This window comes from Balaenoptera musculus, chromosome 18 (genome assembly GCF_009873245.2).
Source record: "Balaenoptera musculus isolate JJ_BM4_2016_0621 chromosome 18, mBalMus1.pri.v3, whole genome shotgun sequence".
Lineage (NCBI taxonomy): Eukaryota > Metazoa > Chordata > Mammalia > Artiodactyla > Balaenopteridae > Balaenoptera > Balaenoptera musculus.
The window spans coordinates 49,378,126-49,398,196 of NC_045802.1; the positions used below are offsets into that span (position 1 = coordinate 49,378,126).

At 38.7% G+C, this 20,071-nt stretch overlaps 1 protein-coding gene across 8 annotated transcripts in view; it reads left to right on the top strand.

The window, feature by feature from the left end:
• The window catches only part of LMO7 (LIM domain 7), a 196,371-nt gene that overhangs the window by 71,744 nt on the left and 104,556 nt on the right, over nt 1-20,071 (top strand). For all 8 annotated transcript variants that reach the window (XM_036832020.1, XM_036832025.1, XM_036832027.1 and 5 more), the window contains one exon: nt 3,386-3,455. In XM_036832020.1, coding sequence (XP_036687915.1) covers nt 3,386-3,455 — 70 coding nt within the window. The remainder of the gene's footprint in view (nt 1-3,385; nt 3,456-20,071) is intronic.

Below are 20,071 nucleotides of genomic sequence, written 5' to 3' on the forward strand. Positions count from 1 at the left end.
GTTCCTGGAGACCAAGACACAGAGCATCACATTCTAGTTCTCATTAAAGCCTTTTATAACTGAGCCAGACGCCATACTGAGCTCTATGTGCAGTTTTCTTGGAGTGTTGCCTCTGACTTATATTTGAAGTCAGGTCACATTCACTGGTGATGAGATTTCTGAACAGAGGCAACTTCCTAGCATCTGTTATGTAACTCAACTCCCTTGGAGGGAGGGGACGATACATTTTGGGGAGGAGGAGAAGAGGAAGTAGATAAAACTGGAGGAAAGAGACGAAGGAGAGGGGTTGTAGTCCTTTTTGCGGGAGTGCTCTACCATGGGAGATAGCAAGTGACTCCGTGTTTCCTGTTCTGGTTTTCATCTTACTGAAAGAGCACACCCCTGGTATGCTAGCAAAGCGCATGGCCATGAGGGAAAGCTTGGGGGAGTCGAGGTATGATTCTACATAGGATTAGAGGGGTGGGGCAAAGGGATGCAGGCAGATAAAGTGGTCCCTTGACTGCCTCTAGTTCCTTGTGTACAGAGGTATCTGGAAGGTTAGCGTGTTACATGGTTCTTAAATAGAGCCAGTGACCTGAAGCCAGTGTTGCCTTTAGGAATTCCACATGTGTAATTTTTTTTTTAAATTTTATTTATTTATTTATTTTTGGCTGTGTTGGGTCTTCGTTTCTGTGCGAGGGCTTTCTCTAGTTGCGGCAAGCGGGGGCCACTCTTCATCGTGGTGCGCGGGCCTCTCACTATCGCGGCCTCTCCTGCTGCGGAGCACAGGCTCCAGACGCGCAGGCTCAGTAGTTGTGGCTCACGGGCCTAGTTGCTCCGCGGCATGTGGGATCTTCCCAGACCAGGGCTTGAACCCATGTCCCCTGCATTGGCAGGCAGATTCTCAACCACTGCACCACCAGGGAAGCCCCACACGTGTAACTGAAGAATACTTATTATGCAAAGAAGTTCCATTTGTAAAAGAGAGTAGTATCTCTCTTGTGTGGTGCTTGTATTTTATTTGACGTAAGACTATGCCCTATTCCTTTAGATAGACTTAAATTTCACAGAATTTTAGATTTTATGAAACCTGTTTTTCTCCCCAGAAGAAGTATCCTAATCTTTCTTTAATTGTATATGAAAATAATTACTCGTGATTCATAATCAGATTGGATGCTCACTATTTGCCAAAACTATATGAGCATTTTCTCCATATTCTAGTGCTTAGAACTGATACCATTTTAACAGCTGACAAAATAAAACAGCATTTTCCTCTAGTGACACCACTATTTTTAGAGGGTAGTTTGCATGTTATCCAGAGTGTTGTTTTTTCTTGTGGTTATTTCCATGTTTGTACACATACGAGGAGGCTCAGGAATGCATGCCAGTCCATTGGGTGTATGTTGCTTCTAAGTAATAGCTCTGAAACGTTCTGATGAGGGAGGAGTCTCTATCCCTTGCCTCCTTTGGCTGACTTAACTGAGAGTAGGCTGTGTTATTATCCATTCCAGAAACTGTATTAAAAAAAAATTCTCTCGATATTACTAACGCTGTAATACAAAAATGGTAAGTGAAGTAAACAGGTAAATGGAATGATCTGGCCAAAGTTACCAGTGACTCAAGTGGGTGGAGGCGGAATTTATGACACTGTTCCTTTAATAAGGACAACTGATGTCAGATTTCCCTGACATTTTATAAGGTGCCCCAGCTCATATTGGTGTCTAACTTTTAATATCACAGAAAGATTACATTTTAAGATTCAAGTTCCTGTAGGAAAGTCACTGTCAAACTAGTGGTCAACAACTGCTACGAATTTCTTGGTTGACGCTATGCTAGAATTATGATTCTGTTAAGTAATGTTTCAGTTATTTGTACTATGCGTTGCAAGAAGCCACCAGTAATAGAATTCAAGAAATACTTGCTTAATAGGGAACAACTAGAACAATTAAATTGGAAATGTCATTTCTTATAAACCTGCTCAATTTTTTGCTAGCTCTTCAGCTAGTGATTAAAGAAAAATATTGTGACCATGAGGGAGAAAGCCTTCCTTCCTACGTGGTTTTCAGTGCACAAGTAAGAAATTAGGAGTCAAAGAGTAACAGTTCTTGGAAATGCTTAAAGTCGAGGGGTGGTTCTGTCATCTATGTTAAGTTATCTAAAGATCTTTGTGTGAAGAAACTATGAAAACAGAAAAACAGCTTTTGTTCACCAGACTAAATCTTCATAAGCCACTGTTTTGTAATTTTGAATCCTGTTAACAACATTCTGAAGCTTATTAAACTGAGACTTTTGTCTTCTTTATTTTTAGCACACTCAAGTGTATATATAAATCTCTGGAATGTTGAAGGAGTGACATTCCACAAGTGTCAGATTTTTTTTTTTTTTTCTGTTTCCCATTGTGAAGGGGAGACCAGTAAATTAAGAATGTTTGATTCTTTCTCCTATATTTGCTTTCCTTTTGGAACTCTGTTACAAAATAAAGAATTGTGTTTTTGTGGAAGCATTATTGAATAGGAAAATCATTGTTTCAAATTATAGTTTTCTGGCAGTGATTAATGATTAATTAACGAGGCTAACTTTACTAGAAAAACATTATTATACTATTAAGTTTCTACATGGCTTGGCACTGTTATCAGTGCACAGCAACAAAAATATAGAATTCACAATAATCTAGATTTAGAACCAAAAATTGTACTCTTTAAGTTTCAGGTGTCAAAGCTGGGTTCTAAAAGTGTTTTAGAATCTAGAGACTTACAGATATCCTTGCAGATTCTGTAATAACAGCATAAACTTTTGTTCAGTGTTAGATTCTGAAGTGACTGTTAGCCTATTTTGGAGAGTTCTGGTGCATTTAAATTTTTACCCAGTCATTCCGCAGTGATAACAAAGCAATCATAGACTTGAATGAGTTACCAATGGGAAATAGTTGTTATCTGGATGAGTTCCACCGCACCCTTTAAGTATGGCAAAAAAAAAAAATATATATGGTTTGAATCTATCTTTTTAAAACATGGATCAGTTTGAGAAAAAAAATCAATAAAAATGATTAATAGAAAAAAGTATTCTTAGGTTGAAGAGAACTATATTATAATGAAAGAGATTCTTAAACTAACTGTTGAAACAGAATCAAATATTACCTTTCTTTAACAAATGTGGAACTATTTTTAAGGACATGCCTTTGAATGTAAAAGTGTGTCTATATGTTCTAAGAGGCCGTTCACTGTTGTTGGCTTTGCTGGTCTCTGACTTATTTTCTTAGTTGTTTGCTTTCTGTTGGGCTCTTGGACCTGAAGAACATATTGGGATCGATGAATGACATGTATGATTTTTGAGGATGTTAAAAAGAACACTAAACGAATATTGGCATTCTTGTAACTGCCTATGTTGTTTCTTTATTTACTTTCAGTTTGATTAATAAGCTTAAACCTGGTGTCATTAAGAAGATCAATAGACTGTCCACACCAATAGCAGGTTTGGTAAGTAATAAATTATCTTCAAAATTAGACTTGTTTCTGAAATGTAAAAAGATGGGCATAAACACGTTCTCTTATCTGGAGTTATCATAGATATTAGATTCGGGGTCCTTTTTCTCAAGAAAAGTATTTCTAGTGATCTTGTCCTTATATCTTTAGTTCCTCTTTCTGTTTCCATTCTGCCTGGAGGCTTTTATTCTATTTATTTAATTTTTTGTTTGTTTTGCTTTTTGTGCCCTCAAACTGCCTGTATCCCCCTTTTTGGCCCATTTCTTCCACAAATTGCATTTGTTTAGGATCACGGTCTTTCCAAAACTCAGCCCTCCGTATATTGGTTGCTAGTTGACCACAGTTTATGGAAACTGGCCAAAGCTGATAAGTTGTTACATTTCAGGTGCTTCGTGCTTATACATTGCCCTCACTCAGCATGCAGGTTTTGGAGTGTATTTGCAACATACTTAAGACCTGTCAGCTCTTTTGGTTTCCTACCAACATCCTGTGTGATGTTGGGCAAGTCTCTGTCTTCTACTTTGCCTCAGTAATATTTTCCATAAGATGACTATGGATGACTCTCTAGATTCATTCTAGCTTTAAATTGGGAGTTTTGTGTATGAAAAACACCCCATACTGTCATTATATACATTCTCTGCTGTATCAAGACCCTAGAGAGATCAGTAATAAAGTGGGACCATATCTTTGGAAATAAATAATTCATAATTACAAATGATGAGTAATTTTCAAAATGTTAGCAATCCCTAAGAATCAAGGCTGACGATGGGAGTCAGGTAAAAAATTAATTTTACAAAACACTCAAGTTTAAGACAGCTAATAACTGGAATGTAAATAACATATGTTAATATTTTATCTTTGGAATAGTCAAGCTGCTTATGATACATTCAGGAACCTTCTGTTTGGCCATGCATGTGTTTGCAGATGTTAAAAGCATGATGGATTAAAGGTAGCAGTACTAAAATTTCTGGGTTTGCAGCTGGCATGAAGGTGTCATCAGAATTTTGACAGGAATAAGTTGGTGGCAGAGTGTTTATTATTAGAAAATATCTGTCTAGGAGAGAAGGCAAGAAGAGTTTTTACAGTTTTTTCTTTGAAAGATCAGAAAATTACTATTTTCTTTTGAAATATAGAATGCAGTTGACCCTTGAGCAAAGCGAGAGTTAGGAGCACCAACTTCCTGCGCACTTGAAAATCTGTGTGTAACTTCTGACTCCCTCGCAAACTTAACTGCTAATAGCTTACTATTGACCAGAAGCCTTATTATAACATAAATAGTCGATTAACCCGTATTTTGTATGTTATATGTATTATCAATATATACTGCATTGTTACAATAAAGTAAGTTAGATAAAAGAAAATCCTAAGGAGGAGAAAATACATTTACAGTACTGTACTGTATTTATTGAAACCTAAGTTTACGTTGTCTGTTTACAAGTTGAATCATCTGTCTGTCAATACCAACATCAGTATTGTCTCATATGATACAAAACACTATAGCTGTTATAAATATTTCTAACATTAGTCATAAAATTGAAAAGGTGATGTGAAAAAGAAATTCATATTTATTTAAAGGTATAATGATTCATGCATTAATAACAAAGAAACAGCACTATGATTGCTTCATGGTTGCCAAGCCTATACACTAATAAATGAATCATTATATGATTTTTGTGGCATACAGTATTACAGTCATATTTATAATACAGTATTAGAAACATTGTTACATTGAAAAGCCCACTTACCTGTGATGATAGTCTGATATGCAGTTTCTCCAATCATGAGAGAGAGAGAGGCATATTGTACTGTAATGTAATTCCTTGAAAGCGAAGTTATAAAACAGTAAGAAAACTAACAAATAATTTTATATTAAATATCACTCACCTTATGCCTGTGTAAGGATAGTATCTACATATATTTTATGCATTCATGATATATACTAACTTTTTCTTAATTTTTTTGATATTTCTAGGCTACATGGTTCATCTGTGAGTTTTTTCAAATTGTCACAAATCTCCAAAAAATTTTCCAATATATTTCTTGAAAAAATATCTACATATAAATGGACCTGTGCAGTTCAAACCTTTGTTGTTCAAGGGTCAACTGTCTATATATAAAGTTCCAGAGAAGTTGGGCTCAAATATTAATTCCTTCCTTCTTACCAAGTTACATCTATTCTATTTCTGTCATGACTAAGCAGCTGACATGATATTTTTATTGGTCTCAAACTTGGTTGGGCAAAAAACTTCATATATATGCATATATTGCAATGTACATATATGTATGAATTACTTCTAGTAATATAGGAGTCAGAGGTATTATTTAAGGAATAAAGTTAAAGAACTTTTGTTTTTGAAGTCTCCCTAGGAAGAAACATTCAATTTAATAAAATAAGTATGTTTTATATGAAAATAACTTTTACGAAATAACTTCTGTGAAAATTAAAAGTATGAATTGTATTGAAAGTACTCTGTTTTTTTCAGATGGCTTGAGTTATTCTCAGTGTTAATAGGTTGAATTGTGTCCCCCCCTCCTCAAAAAAAAGATACAATACAGGCATACCTCAATTTATTGTGCTTCGCTTTAGTGCACTTTGCAGATATTGCATTTTTTATAAATTGAAGGTTTGTGCAACCCTGCATCGAACAAGTTTTATCAGCGCCATTTTTCTAACAGCATTTTTTCACCCCATGTCTCTGGGTCATATTTGGGTAATTCTTGCAGTATTTCAAACTTTTTCATTATTATTATATTTGTTGTGGTGATCCATGACCAGTGTTCTCTGATGTTACTTCTTTGACTCTCTGAAGGCTCAGATGATGGTTAGTATGTTTTAGCAATACAGTATTTGTTAATTAAGGTATGTGTGTTGCTTTATTAGACATAATGCTACTGCACACTTGCTAGACTACAGTTAGTACAAACATAACTTTTATATGCACTGGGAGACAAAAAAAAATTCATGTGACTTGCTTTATTGCGGTGGTCTGGAACCCAACCCACAATATCTCTGAGGTATGCCTGTATACTGAAGTTCTAAACTGCAGTACCTCAGAATGTGATCTTATTTGGGAATAGGGTTGTCACATGGAGTATGGGAACAGAGGTCATAATGGAGTAGGGTAGGCACCCTAATCTAATATGATTGACATTCTTATAAGAAGATGGCCTCGTGAAGGCAGATACACACAGGAAGAAAGCCATGTGACAACTGAGGATTGGCGTGATGCATCTACAGGCCAAGGAGGAGCAAAGATTGCCAGCAAACCACCAGAAACTGAAAGAGGCAAGGAAGGATTCTTCTACAGGTTTCATGGGAGCATGGCTTTGTGAATACCTTGATTTTGGACTTCTTGTCTCCAGAACTGTGAGACAATAAATCTCTGTTGCTTTAAGCCACTCGGTTTGTGGTACTTTGTTATGGCAGCCCTCGTAAACTAATACAGATAGGTAATGTTTTAGTAATACTTGCCTTTTAAAAAACTTCTTATTTTGAAATATAGATTCAGAGGAAGTTGCAAAAAAGCAGTACAGGGAGGTCCTCTGTGCCTTTCACCCCAGTTTCCCCCATTGTAACATCTCGTATAACTCTGGTACAATATCGAAACCAGGAATTCACACTGGTACATTCAAAGACTTTAATCAGATCCACCAGTTTTACATGTAGTTAATGCTTTTTTGGTAACAAAGAGCAAAGATGCTTTCAAGCTAAGTGAGAGGAAGAGTGCTTTATTGTGAGGATTTTCCAGAGGACTCTCATTAATCTAGTGCTCAGGCATAAACGTGGCAGCTGCGTTCAACATGATTACTTTTTTCTGTCCCATTTCTAACAGGAAATGGCATCCCTTAGTTGCGTTTCCCAAGAGAGGAATCTGAATGGATCAGATTACCTTTTCTTTTTTTTTTTTTTAAATTGGAGTATAGTTGATTTACAATGTTGTGTAATGTGTTAGTTTCAGCTGTACAGCAAAGTGAATCAGTTATACGTACACATATATCCAATCCTTTTCAGATTCTTTTCCCATATAGGTTGTTACAGAATATTGAGTAGATTTCCCTGTGCTATACAGTAGGTCCTTATTAGTTATCTATTTTATATATAGTAGTGTGTATATGATAATCCCAATCTCCTAATTTATCCCTTCCCCCCACATTTCCCCTTTGCTAACCATAAGTTTGATTTCGAGATCTGTGAGTCTGATATTACCTTTTTTTTTTTTCTTAATAGAGATATCTTTTTTTTTTTTTAACAGATGAAGGTTTTGAATTTATTTAATTTATTTATTTATTTATTTATGGCTGTGTTGGGTCTTCATTTCTGTGCGAGGACTTTCTCTAGTTGTGGCAAGTGGGGGCCACTCTTCATCGCGGTGCGCGGGCCTCTCACTATCGCGGCCTCTCTTGTTGCGGAGCACAGGCTCCAGACGCGCAGGCTCAGTAATTGTGGCTCACGGGCCCAGCTGCTCCGCGGCATGTGGGATCTTCCCAGACCAGGGCTCGAACCCGTGTCCCCTGCATTGGCAGGCAGATTCTCAACCACTGCGCCACCAGGGAAGCCCCTGAGATTACCTTTTTCTTTCCAGGCTACAGATCTCATGGGTCAGTAGCCAGCTAGTAGGTGAGTTCCTTAAGGGAGAGAGTGGTCTTGGCTAACTGGGCTGTGGTCAGGAGTATTCATTTCCTTTAGTTTGTTCAGTTCTGGTGTGTGGGTTGAGGTGGTTTCATGAATGAAGTTTGTGTGGGGTAGATACCAAGTTAAGTCAAATACAGCAATAATTACACAATTTCTGTGCAAGGATTTGTTAAGCTATGTGAGCGTAGCGCTCCAAGCCCCCTCTTCCATTCCTCCCTTTTTTTTTTTTTTTTTTTTTTAAATTTTCTCTCATTTTTTTACAATATTTGTATGGTTTTTTTTTTTTAAGGTTTCACTTTATTTATTTATTTATTTATTTATTTATGGCTGTGTTGGGTCTTCGTTTCCGTGTGAGGGCTTTCTCTAGTTGTGGCAAGCGGGGGCCACTCTTCATCGCGGTGCGCGGGCCTCTCACTATCGCGGCCTCTCTTGTTGCGGAGCACAGGCTCCAGACGCGCAGGCTCAGTAGTTGTGGCTCACGGGCCCAGTTGCTCCGCGGCATGTGGGATCTTCCCAGACCAGGGCTCGAACCCGTGTGCCCTGCATTAGCAGGCAGATTCTCAACCACTGCACCACCAGGGAAGCCCCCTCCCTTTTTTACTCTCTTCTTCAGTTATGACTTTTCTCTGTTTCATGTCCACTGCCATGTGTATTTAGCTTTGAAGCCAGGGCTGTGGATTTACCCATGGCAGATGGACCTGTGTGAAACACTTGGAATATCCCCTGAGCAATGACAACACAGAGGGAGATGTTAAGATGATTTAGAAATATATTGAATGCTTTACTTAAAACATTCGTATGATTATATGATTATTTTTTTCTTTAGGAAGGCAGTAATCATGTTCTCATAGATCTTCTAGAGATACAGTTTTCCTTGCTTGATTGAGTTTTGTAAAGAAATACATTTTCCCCATCCTTTAAATTCTCTTTGTTCTTTATAAAGCCGTGCTTAAAAATTCTAACCCAAGAGTTTGAGTCTTCCAAAAAATTAGCTGGTGTTAAACGTGGGTATGTTCAAATCATTGAAACTCAAAACCAAAACTTTGAGAATTAAAAAACTCAACCTCAAAACAAAACCCTGAGAAACAGGCAAGATATTCTGATGGTGAAAAGAGCCGTTGAACCAGAATAATATTTACCATCTGCAGTAGTGTGCATGCGATACAATATGTGTAGAAAACATCAAGGAAGTTACTAACCATAAGACTTATAGTCATCTTGGACCCCTAATGGTTTACTTGTATTTTCTAAAGCAAGGTTTCTCAACCTTGGTACTATTGACATTTTGGGCTGGATAATTCTTTGCTGTGGGAGTCTGTCCTGTGCATTGTAGAATGTTGAGCAGCAGCCCTGGCCTCTACTCAATAGATGCCAGTAGCACTGTGCCCTCCATCCCCCCCTGGTGACAACTAAAAATGTCTCCTGACATTGCCAATAACCCCTATGGCATAAAATCATCCCTGGTTGAGAACCAGAGCTAAAGAATCAAGAAAGTAAACCCTACCCTTTTACATGGGCTAGTTTGCTGACTGACTACAGATTTGATTGTTCTCATGCTTGGCATTTCAATTGTGATTTCCCTTTGAAAAGCAATGGTATCCTAGAAAATTTAGTTTGAATCATTTGTTTGTTTGAATGTTTGTGTCTGTCAGTGGGCTTAGTAGAAAAATCCTTGGTATATCCGGACTTGCATGAAAAATATGGGCTCAATTTGAACATCTTTGCTCTGAAGTGTTATTCTTTCAGATTCCTTTAAGAGTGGAATGTGTAAGCTTGACTACAGAGGCTGGGAAAGTTGTCTCCTCATTCAGGAGTGCTGTAGAATGTAGGAAATGGGCAAAAGATGCCAGCTAGCTTAAGCTGTTAGATGTGTCATTTTCTCCTGCCTTCATAATGGTTATTTTCAGAAATAAGGCAAGTCTATGGGTCTGTTCTTACTGCCATTTTTCAGAAGGTTATTAGTGGTCAGTGTTCTTGTACCTGTGTAAAATTACTTCTGATTCATTCATCTTCACTCACGTATACACTTGGGTGTCAGCAAAGTAGTGCAACCTAGTCTATGCCAAGGTCACTGTTGAAACATCTAGTTGTTCCCTTCCTCTGTAGTAGAAAATTCACCTGAGGAATCAGCTATAAAATTTAAATATTCTGATCCAGGTTTTATCATGCACTTTTCTGGAAACTACTCTTAAGCAATGACTATATTTATCCTATTAAAAAATTTTTTTTAGTAAAATAAGCCCAGGGGTTGGGAGAGGGGAGGTTTGTGAAACGCTGAGTTTGTGAGTTCTTTCTACAAATAAAATCAAAATGTGAGACCTCGAGACAGACTGTTTTCAGGAGAAAAAAACTTTCTTCTGTTTCCTTTCCTTTCTCTTCCAAGTACAAATAATGTAAGAAGTACAAATATAATTACTATTTTCATTCAAGGGTGGTACTTTGCTGGGTAAGAGGCAGGAATGAATTTTGTATGGTTGAAGAGAAAGTACTCAAGGAATATTACAATGTGACTTGCATGGGCAGCCAGTGTGAATATATGCCTTGCTTGAAAGAGTGGTGATTGAGAGATGCTCTGTACTAGGTCAAACCCAATGTGTGTCTCAGCGGGAATATCTCTCTAGTTGGTAATAAGCAAGATGCATTTGTGAAAATATTTGGATGTTAATATATGCAAAACACTGATAACAAGCTGCAGCATGGGAAGAGAGGGGAAAATGGTGTAGAGCTAGTTTAAAATAACCATTTAATGGTAAGATCAGTAGTGTCTATTTTCTGGTCTTGAATTTTATTGCTGACTTTGTAGATTTGTTGAAGGAGATCTTCCACCTAGTAAATTTGGGAGAGGCTTCCACCAAGCAAATTCTTTTTGATTCACTCATCCTTGCCAATTTGATTATTTAGCCAATAAGAGCAGGATTCATACTGAGCTGATTCTGACTGCCCTGCTCCCCATCTTTAGATGGATGGGGGTCAACATGGAGGTCCCTCCCATAACCCTACTCTTGCCTCTACTCTTAGTTTTCATGTTCTTGATTTCCTCACAGTTGATAAATAACAAAGGCTAAATGTTTCTATAAATTACCATTTCTCACCTCTTAACTGTATTAGAATAATTTCATATATGTTGGATCAGACCTTGGAGTTTTGAGTTAAAAGATTTTTTTCTTTACTTTCATTTCCTAATGAGACAGTGAAAGTTAAACTATATCAATACACTTGATTAAAACTGCTCAGTCATGGTCTCATGATTAAAACTCTATTAAAGAAATGTTTTTATTACAAAGGGAAGGTGAACCACTGTTACAAGCTGTGTAACACTAACATTTAAACTATTCTTATTTTACTAGCATGCCAATCTCATTATTTTCTTTGAAAACAAAACACCAATTACACAAATACGGAGTACTTTTTCTTAATAAAGACAGAAGAGTACTATAATGTTACCATTTTTAGTGTACTATTTCACTGGTGTAAGAAATCATAGCATAAAAGTTAACCACTACTAAAAAAAAAATCACTTTGTGCATTTGAAATGACATTTTCCATGGTTGTATTTTAATGTAAATAATTTTTTTCTAATGTATCTTTTATTGGAATTTCTGTGGATCACCATCTGTATTTTGAAATGGTTTGGGGTTATCCAGTAATCAAGTCTGAGGAAACAGACTGATGTGCATTGGATGTCTTCAAGGTAACAAATATTAGATATTAAATATCCAAATGCCTTAACACCTCCATGTATATGGCATATAAATAAGTCAATGATGACTGAGTTATTTATATAAAGTATTTTTAGGAGATCTCCTCAAGTTTCCTTGTCACCCTATTTTTCTCCAACTCTCAACTGAAATTAAGTATCACCAAGAGTAGAAACTTAGAAACAGTGTCAACGTTGAAATTGGTTACAATGCCCTCATAATGATGCAGCACTGTAAATCAGGAAACTCCAGTTTTATTTCTAGCCATAATCTCTTAGTCATGGCGTTGGCACAAGTTTAGGAACACTTCCCTATGGTTCCAAAACTTACTCGTTTTTAAATCTAAGATGAACATTTATGCCCCAACTTTCAGCCTTGAGGGCAACTTTTTTCAAAACGTTAATGAATTAGAATTCCTAAAGCAACACTATGATTAACTTTCAGAGTTAAAAAAAAATTGATTCAGAGTAAGATTATGTCATACACGACAGTTTTATTCAGATACAAAGACACTTTGAACAATCTCTGTTTAGGCATCTTCTTTTTTTTTTTTTTTAATTAATTTATTTATTTTTATATTTATTTTTGGCTGTGTTGGGTCTTCGTTTCTGTGCGAGGGCTTTCTCTAGTTGCGGCAAGCGGGGGCCACTCTTCATCGTGGTGCGCGGGCCTCTCACTATCGCGGCCTCTCTTGTTGCAGAGCACAGGCTCCAGACACGCAGGCTCAGTAGTTGTGGCTCACGGGCCCAGTTGCCCTGCGGCATGTGGGATCTTCCCAGACCAGGGCTCGAACCCATGTCCCCTGCATTGGCAGGCAGATTCTCAACCACTGCGCCACCAGGGAAGCCCAGGCATCTTCTTAATGTAGAAATTGGAAAAGGAAGAGCAGATGACATTAGTATGAAATAGAACCCAGGTGTAAGACTGGTGTCAGGGCATTGGTTACTTGATGGGGTTTAGGCCCATGACTATCCCTCCTTTCCTAAAAATACTGAACACCTACTCCGTGCCAGGTACTGTTCTAAGAACTTGGGACACAACTGCAAGTAAGGCAGAGAAAGTTGCTCCCTAATGGAGCATAGTCAGTAAGTCGATAATAACCTGTCAGGTGCCAATAATTACCATGAAGAATCTAGAATACCTTGTCAATGACCTTAATTATACTGAAAAAATAAAGTGAATGGGTAGAGAATGATTGAGTGCATGTATGAGAAGTATTACAGAGAAGGTGCTCAGGGACATCTTATTTCAGGAGCTGGCATTTGATCAGGGACCTGAATGAAGTGAGGAAGTGGGAAGATATGAGGATGGGTGGGAGTTTTCCAGAGAGAAGGAAAAGAGGGGCGGGGTCAAGGCAGGATCAAACTTGGACCATTAAGGAGGACTCTGCGTCTGGAACTGAGTGAGGCAAAGAGGTAGGCCAGCAAGGTTGTATAGGGCTTTGTGGGCTTTGGTGAGTAGACTGCATTTTACCCTAAGCCGCTGGGGATGAGAAGCCATTGGGGACTTTTGAGAGTAATTTAATTTGTTGTTAGAAATTATTGGTTGTCTGTGATAAAGGATGCACATATTTGTGAATACACTGAAACCCAATGAATTGTACCCTTTGGATGAATTGTATAGTATGTGAGTTAATGTCTCAATAAAACTTAAAAATAAAAAAAAGATCATAGATTGGTGTTTGAAGAGTGGACTGAAGGAAATTGAGAAGCAGAAAAGTCAGTTAAGGAACAGCTTCAGTAATTGTGATGATTAATTTTATGTGTCAACCTGACTATGCTAGGGGGTGTCCAGATATTTGGTCGGACATTATTATATTATCCTAGGTGTGTCTGTGAGGGTGTTTTGGGTGAGATTAACATTTGAATTGGTAGACTGAGTAAAGCAGATTGCCCTTTCTATTGAGAGTGGGCCTCATCTAATCAGTTGAAGGCCTGCCTAGAACCAAAAGTTCAACCCTCCTATGGGTAAGAGGAAGCTACTCTTGCCTCAGTGCATGAGCTAGGACATTGGTCTTTTCCTGCCTTCAGACAGACTTGAACTGAAACATTGGCTCTTCTTGGGTTTCAAGGCTGCTAGCTTTTGAACTTGTAGTTATACCATCCCACGGACTCTCCTGGTTCTCAGGCTCTGTCCATGGACTGGAATTATGCCATCAGCTCTCCTGGGTGTCCAGCTTATAGATAAGCAGATTGTGGGACTTAGCCTCCATAATTGCATGAGCCAATTCCTTATTATAAATCTCTTTATATATGTATCCTTTTGGTTCTGTTTTTGACTAATACAGTAGTTCAGGCAAGAGAATGTGGTGGCAATATTGGGAATGGTGAGAAGTGGTCAGAGTTTCCAAATGTTTTGATGGAAAGAGTGTGTAGGACTTACTTATGGGTTGATAGAGAAGCCAGGGTTTTTGTATTAGTAGTTTATTGACATAATACATATGGAGCAGAGGGTTGGTGGAGGGGAGGGGAGAACCAAGAGACCCTGTGGAGGATGAGACAATGTGCATAAGGTGGCAGATTTGCAAATGTCCAAAAAAGTGGTCAATGTTGATTTTTAGATGTTATTCCCTAACAACATCATGGAAAAGATGATTAAAGGGATGGTTTGTGATTATTTAACAAGAAGGAAAATAATCACTAGAAGCCAGCCTTGTCCACCACAAATAAATGCTCTAAAGCAACAGATCACTGGGCTGGTCCCATGGAGAGTCCAGGAGACCTACTAGAGGTCATGAAATGGCCCACAATGGATTTTGCTTGACTTACACAGGTTTTGTTTGTCTTAAAAATTTAAATCAACATTTGCATACCCTCATATTTTAGATAAAATCTTCATCCCTAGCTTTGCAGTGAATCTGGTAACAGCAGGCCTGTATTCCCCCAAGGCAACCATTATATGGGGTGTCCCATAGACAGGATGGGAGCCTCTGGTTTCTTTGTTCTCTTTTGTCATCTCTTTGACATTATGCCCATTTTATTCATTTGTATTTGATTTATTCATATGACCATCCTTGGCCTTTTAGGCATCTGTCTTAATTCCTGTAATGTGTCTGTTGTTGTAGCCTTGGTATTGTTGAGATGGAAAAGCGGACCAGATAATAATGTCTGTAGGCGAAATCTTAAATAATTGAGAAAAAATACTCAGTTTTAAGGACCTGAATGTAAATCCATGTAAACTTGGACAGAGGTTTCTGGCAGTTTGCCTTAGGGCTTGTACTTGCCCTATTTTTATTTTTTTTAAAAAAAAGGTGGGATGAAAACATGGGAAATTTACTTAGTCTAGTTTATAGATGTTGGAGCAATAACACATAGCTCATGTACTGGATATCAAAAACTGAAACTAAAAACGATCCGAATGGGCCTCAGTCTCCAAAAGGGTATTCATCAGGAATATATTTCCACTGTATTCTATTGAAAAAAATCAATCACATGAATTCTGTGATTTTATATTAGCTACAAATGGAATCATGCATTTTATGCCTTTTTCTGTGATACCTTACTAATAGGATCACATGACTTTCAATTCAGATTCTTTATATCCACCTTATTTTTATTCTAAATTTGACTAGCTTCCTGGTCTGTTAAAACTAACAGGTCTTCTTCCTATGAACTGTGATGTCAGTTCATAGGAGGTGACTACGCCACTGTACGTGATCTCAGCTGACAGTATAATATAGATGCCACAATACAAAGTACCTGTGGTCTGCAACAAGAGAAGTTGGGTAAATTCTCTCCATTTACTGATCACTTACTATATGCTAGAAACTGTGCCAATCACATATCTGTTTCCTCACTCCATCCTCACAATCACTCCATTATCCTCATTTTACAAGATGACCATTATTAATGACCTTTACAGTGATGGTTTTTTGTGATAATTAACCACACTTGGGGTCCTGTCTTGAGTTACAGATGCTTCACTCTGAGAAGGGAATAGCACACAGGAACCTGTTTTTAAGGAGGCTTGGTAGCTGTAGGCAGAACAGCTCCCAAAGATGTTCACACTCTAGCCCATTGAACCTGTGAATATGTTGCAAGGCAAGGGGGGCTTAGGTTGCAGGTGGAATTAGGGTTGCAGGAGAGGAGCCTGGATTAGCCAGGGGGCCCCAGTATAATCACAAGGGTCCTGATAAGTGGAAGAGGGAGCGAGAACCAGATAGATGGAAGTGGAACAGAGACTCAGCCCGATGCTGCTGGTTTTGAAGATGGAGCGAAGGGAGCCTCGGGAAGGAAAAGAAAATCGATTTTCTTCCAGAGCCTCCAGAAGGAATGCAGCCCTGCCGACACCTTCATTTTAGCCCAATGAGACTGATTTTGAACTTCTAACCTCCAGAACTGTAAAATCATAAACTTATCTTGTGTTAAGCCACTAAACTGTAATTTGTTACAGCAGCAATGGGAAATTAATACAGTGGTTAAGAGCATGCACTTGAGTTGAACTGCTTGGTTTGAATCCTAGCTTCACTACTTACTGGGTGACCTTAGGCAAGTCACATACCTCTTAGGCCTCAGTTTCACCGTGTGTAAAATGGGAACAGTTAGACTTTGTAAGCTTCTTTTCATGGGAAGTTGAGATTATTGGGAAAATTAGCTATTCTATGGAGAACCAGTTGGGATAATAAGAGAATGGAAAAATGTCACATGAGGGACCAGAGATGTTGAGGAAACCAGGGATATTTAAAGAGAAGATGTGAGGTGGGGGGAACACATGGAGTGTATGAAGTAGGAAAGCTCAGGGGCTCTCCTGTGGGAGAAAGATGAGATTCATTTTGCATTAAGTAGACAGGGTTAGGATCAATATTTTATAATTACAGTGAGAAGTCTTTGGGCTTTTTTGACATAGAAATGACTAAAAGTGAGTCGGCCTCATAAAGCAAGGAGTTCCTGGGGTTGGAAAGACTTAAAAAAGGGCTGATGATCCAGACATATCACCTGTAAAAGAGTCTCTGAAGGGGGTGGGGCGGGGGCACTGAAGGAACACGAATTCCCAGCCATCTCCAAAGTTTTACTGTGTAGTTTTCCTTCATTAAACATGCTTTATTGATTCATAAAACATGCATTTTAGCATCATTATGACACGTTGATCTAAGCAATTACTTGTTTCACTTTGGAACATACAACATGGATAATTTGAGGACAGAACTTTGTTTTCTTTTCTTCCCATTTTGTCCCGTCCCCCCACCTCTGGCAACCAACCAACCTGTTCTCTGGCAGAACTTCTTAAGAATCTATGTCGGCACCTTTTTTATTTTATTTTATTTTTTAACAGAGTAGGTAAGTTTTAGAATTACTTCATTTTTGATGTAAAGTTTAATAGAAATAATATGCAAGACCATACCTTACTTAATGCTGCAGTTTGACAAAGGCTGTTATGGCTCCTGTGTAGTTAATTGTAACCCGAGTTGCTTAAGCATTTCAATAACTAGCCTTTTGTTGTTGTTGTTGTTTTTAACATCTTTATTAGAGTATAATTACTTTACAATGTTGTGTTAGTTTCTGCTGTATCACAAAGTGAATCAGCTATACGTATATATATATCCCCATATCTCCTCCCTCTCACGTCTCCCTCCCACCCTCCCTATCCCACCCCTCTAGGTGGTCACAAAGCACCGAGCTGATCTCCCTGTGCTATGCGGCTGCTTCCCACTAGCTATCGGTTTTACATTTGGTAGTGTATGTGTGTCCATGCTACTCTCTCACTTTGTCCTGGAGTGAGGTGGATGGACCTAGAGTCTGTCATACAGAGTGAAGTAAGTCAGAAAGAGAAAAATGAATACCGTATGCTAACACATATATATGGAATCTAAAAAAAAAAAAAAAAAAGGTTCTGAAGAACCTAGGGGCAGGACAGGAAGACGGACGCAGGTGTAGAGAATAACTAGCCTTTTACCGGAGCGCTCAGCCCTCCATCCCTCTGACCTGCTGCTGCCCTAACCTGCCAGCTCTCAGTCTGTCTCTCTTGGTCTGGTTTTGCTCCTAGCTCCGCTAGACAGTGCTGGGGTAAAATCAAACCACCAAGCTGCTGGCACAGTTATCATGTATAAGCCCCGGGCCCTCCGTGTCACCTGGCGATTCCTTTTAAGCATTTCTGGTTGGGTCCTATTTTCACATGTGACAAAACTTTACTGCTCTCCTTGTCCTCAATTCCTTTCTTACCGGCAAGTGACCAAGCCTTTTTCTTTGTAGAGAAATAAGGACCCAAGGACAACTTAAAGACTAGCTGCTTATTTTCTTCACAAATAAGGATGGAAGTCGAATCTCTGTGTTTACCTACATATTAGAGTCATAGATTGTAGGTGTGCTAACTTCACAGCTTACATTTATTAACTAAGCCATAAAATAGAGGATGAATTTTCCAAAACAATTAAAAAGAGCTAGGGCTAGCTGATCAACATTGTGACTAAACTGCTTTCTTAATGGAAACGGTATACTTAAAAGGCAAATTTGGATATATTGTCATTGCTGCTTGGGAGTTGCTTTAAAATAATTTTGAATGACCACAATTAGTGTATCATAAGAATGCAATTCAATTCACTTTTGGTGATGGTCTAATGTGAGCTCTATAATGCCTAGGTGTTTCGTGTTTACGCTAATGAGAAACACTGCTTTAGATCATATTTGGAAAGAGTGTCCTTATTTTGTTATTTGCCAGAGAACTTGTCTACAAAGACTAATCACCTGGAGGAGTATCTTAGGATGTGCATTCCGATTCAGTAGGTCTGGGGTGGAGCTACAGCTTCTGCATTTCTGACAGTTCCCAGGTGATGCCGGTGCTGATGGTGTGTGGACCACACGTTGAGCAGCAAGAGGCTAGGTCAGCTGTTCTCCAGTTCGATCCCCATCAGCATTGCCTGAGCGGCAATTCTGCGTGCCCCTTTGGTCACTCTGATGTGGCTGACAGGACACTGTCACTCTAAAGCATGGACTTCGTTTCTCCACCTCCAGCAGTGCTTACACCCTCTTGCTTGCTGTCACGTACCTGCTAACTTCCTGGCACTGTCAATTCCAGAGGCAGAGGAAGTAGGGGCTTTGGTGCCATGTCATTAATAGAAAAGGAGTTGAGGTCACCAAGCCTCGTGGCCTTAGGATAAATTGACCGGCACCATCCTGTCCTCACGTTCAGAGGAACTGGATAACAGGCTCTTTTGAAAATGGAAGAATCTGGCTTAAAGTAGGCATAGAGCTGTACTGGGAGAAAAGGTCAGACTGAGCATGGGAAGATCGCTTGGTTCATTGATGGGAAACACTGCCAAGTGATGCCATTCTGGGAGCTTTGGTTTAAGATGTTGCTGGTATGGCCCTCAGGTCACAGGCCTGAGCACAGCTTCACTCTTCTTTAGAATTAGTTAGGATTTTGATCTTATTCAGGGATTCTGTAGTAAATCTCTTTATTAGTCTTGTCTTTATTTAAAGAACCCATTTTTGTTTATGACAGCTCTTGACCCTGTACACTCAGGAAGTTTCTGCAGAAGTGGGTCTAACTGGTTTGATCTTATGAGCAGACAGTTCCCCATCTGTTGTGGCATTAAGGTTTCTTGACACAAAGTATTCCCTCTACATGTTGGAAGTCATCACACTTGAAATTTTATCATTAAAGATACTTAAATAAGAAAAGGTCCTCTAAGTAAGAATGAAAGTGGCTTTGGGCAGGGTGAGAGCCTAGAGAGATGGAGTATATACTTTAATGAGGATTTAGACTTTGTGTAACAAAATGATTCAGCATGTAAGAGAAAATAGTTTGTTGACAGTAATGCAACAACACATCAGTGTATACATACATGTCAATCCCAATCTCCCAATTCATCACACCACGACCACCACCCCCCTCTGCTTTCCGCCCTTGGTGTCCATATGTTTGTTTCTCTACATCTGTGTCTCAATTTCTGCCCTGCAAACCAGTTCATCTGTACGATTTTTCTAGGTTCCACATATATGTGTTAATATACGATATTTCTCTTTCTCTTTCTGACTTACTTCACTCTGTATGACAGTCTCTAGATCCATCCATGTCTCAACAAATGACCCAATTCCGTTCCTTTTTATCACTGAGTAATATTCCATTGTATATATGTACCACATCTTCTTTATCCATTCGTCTGTCGATGGGCATTTAGGTTGCTTCCATGACCTGGCTATTGTAAATAGTGCTGCAATGAACACTGGGATGCATGTGTCTTTTTGAATTATGGTTTTCTCTGGGTATATGCCCAGTAGTGGGATTGCTGGATCATATGGTAATTCTACTTTTAGTTTTTTAAGGAACTCCATACTGTTCTC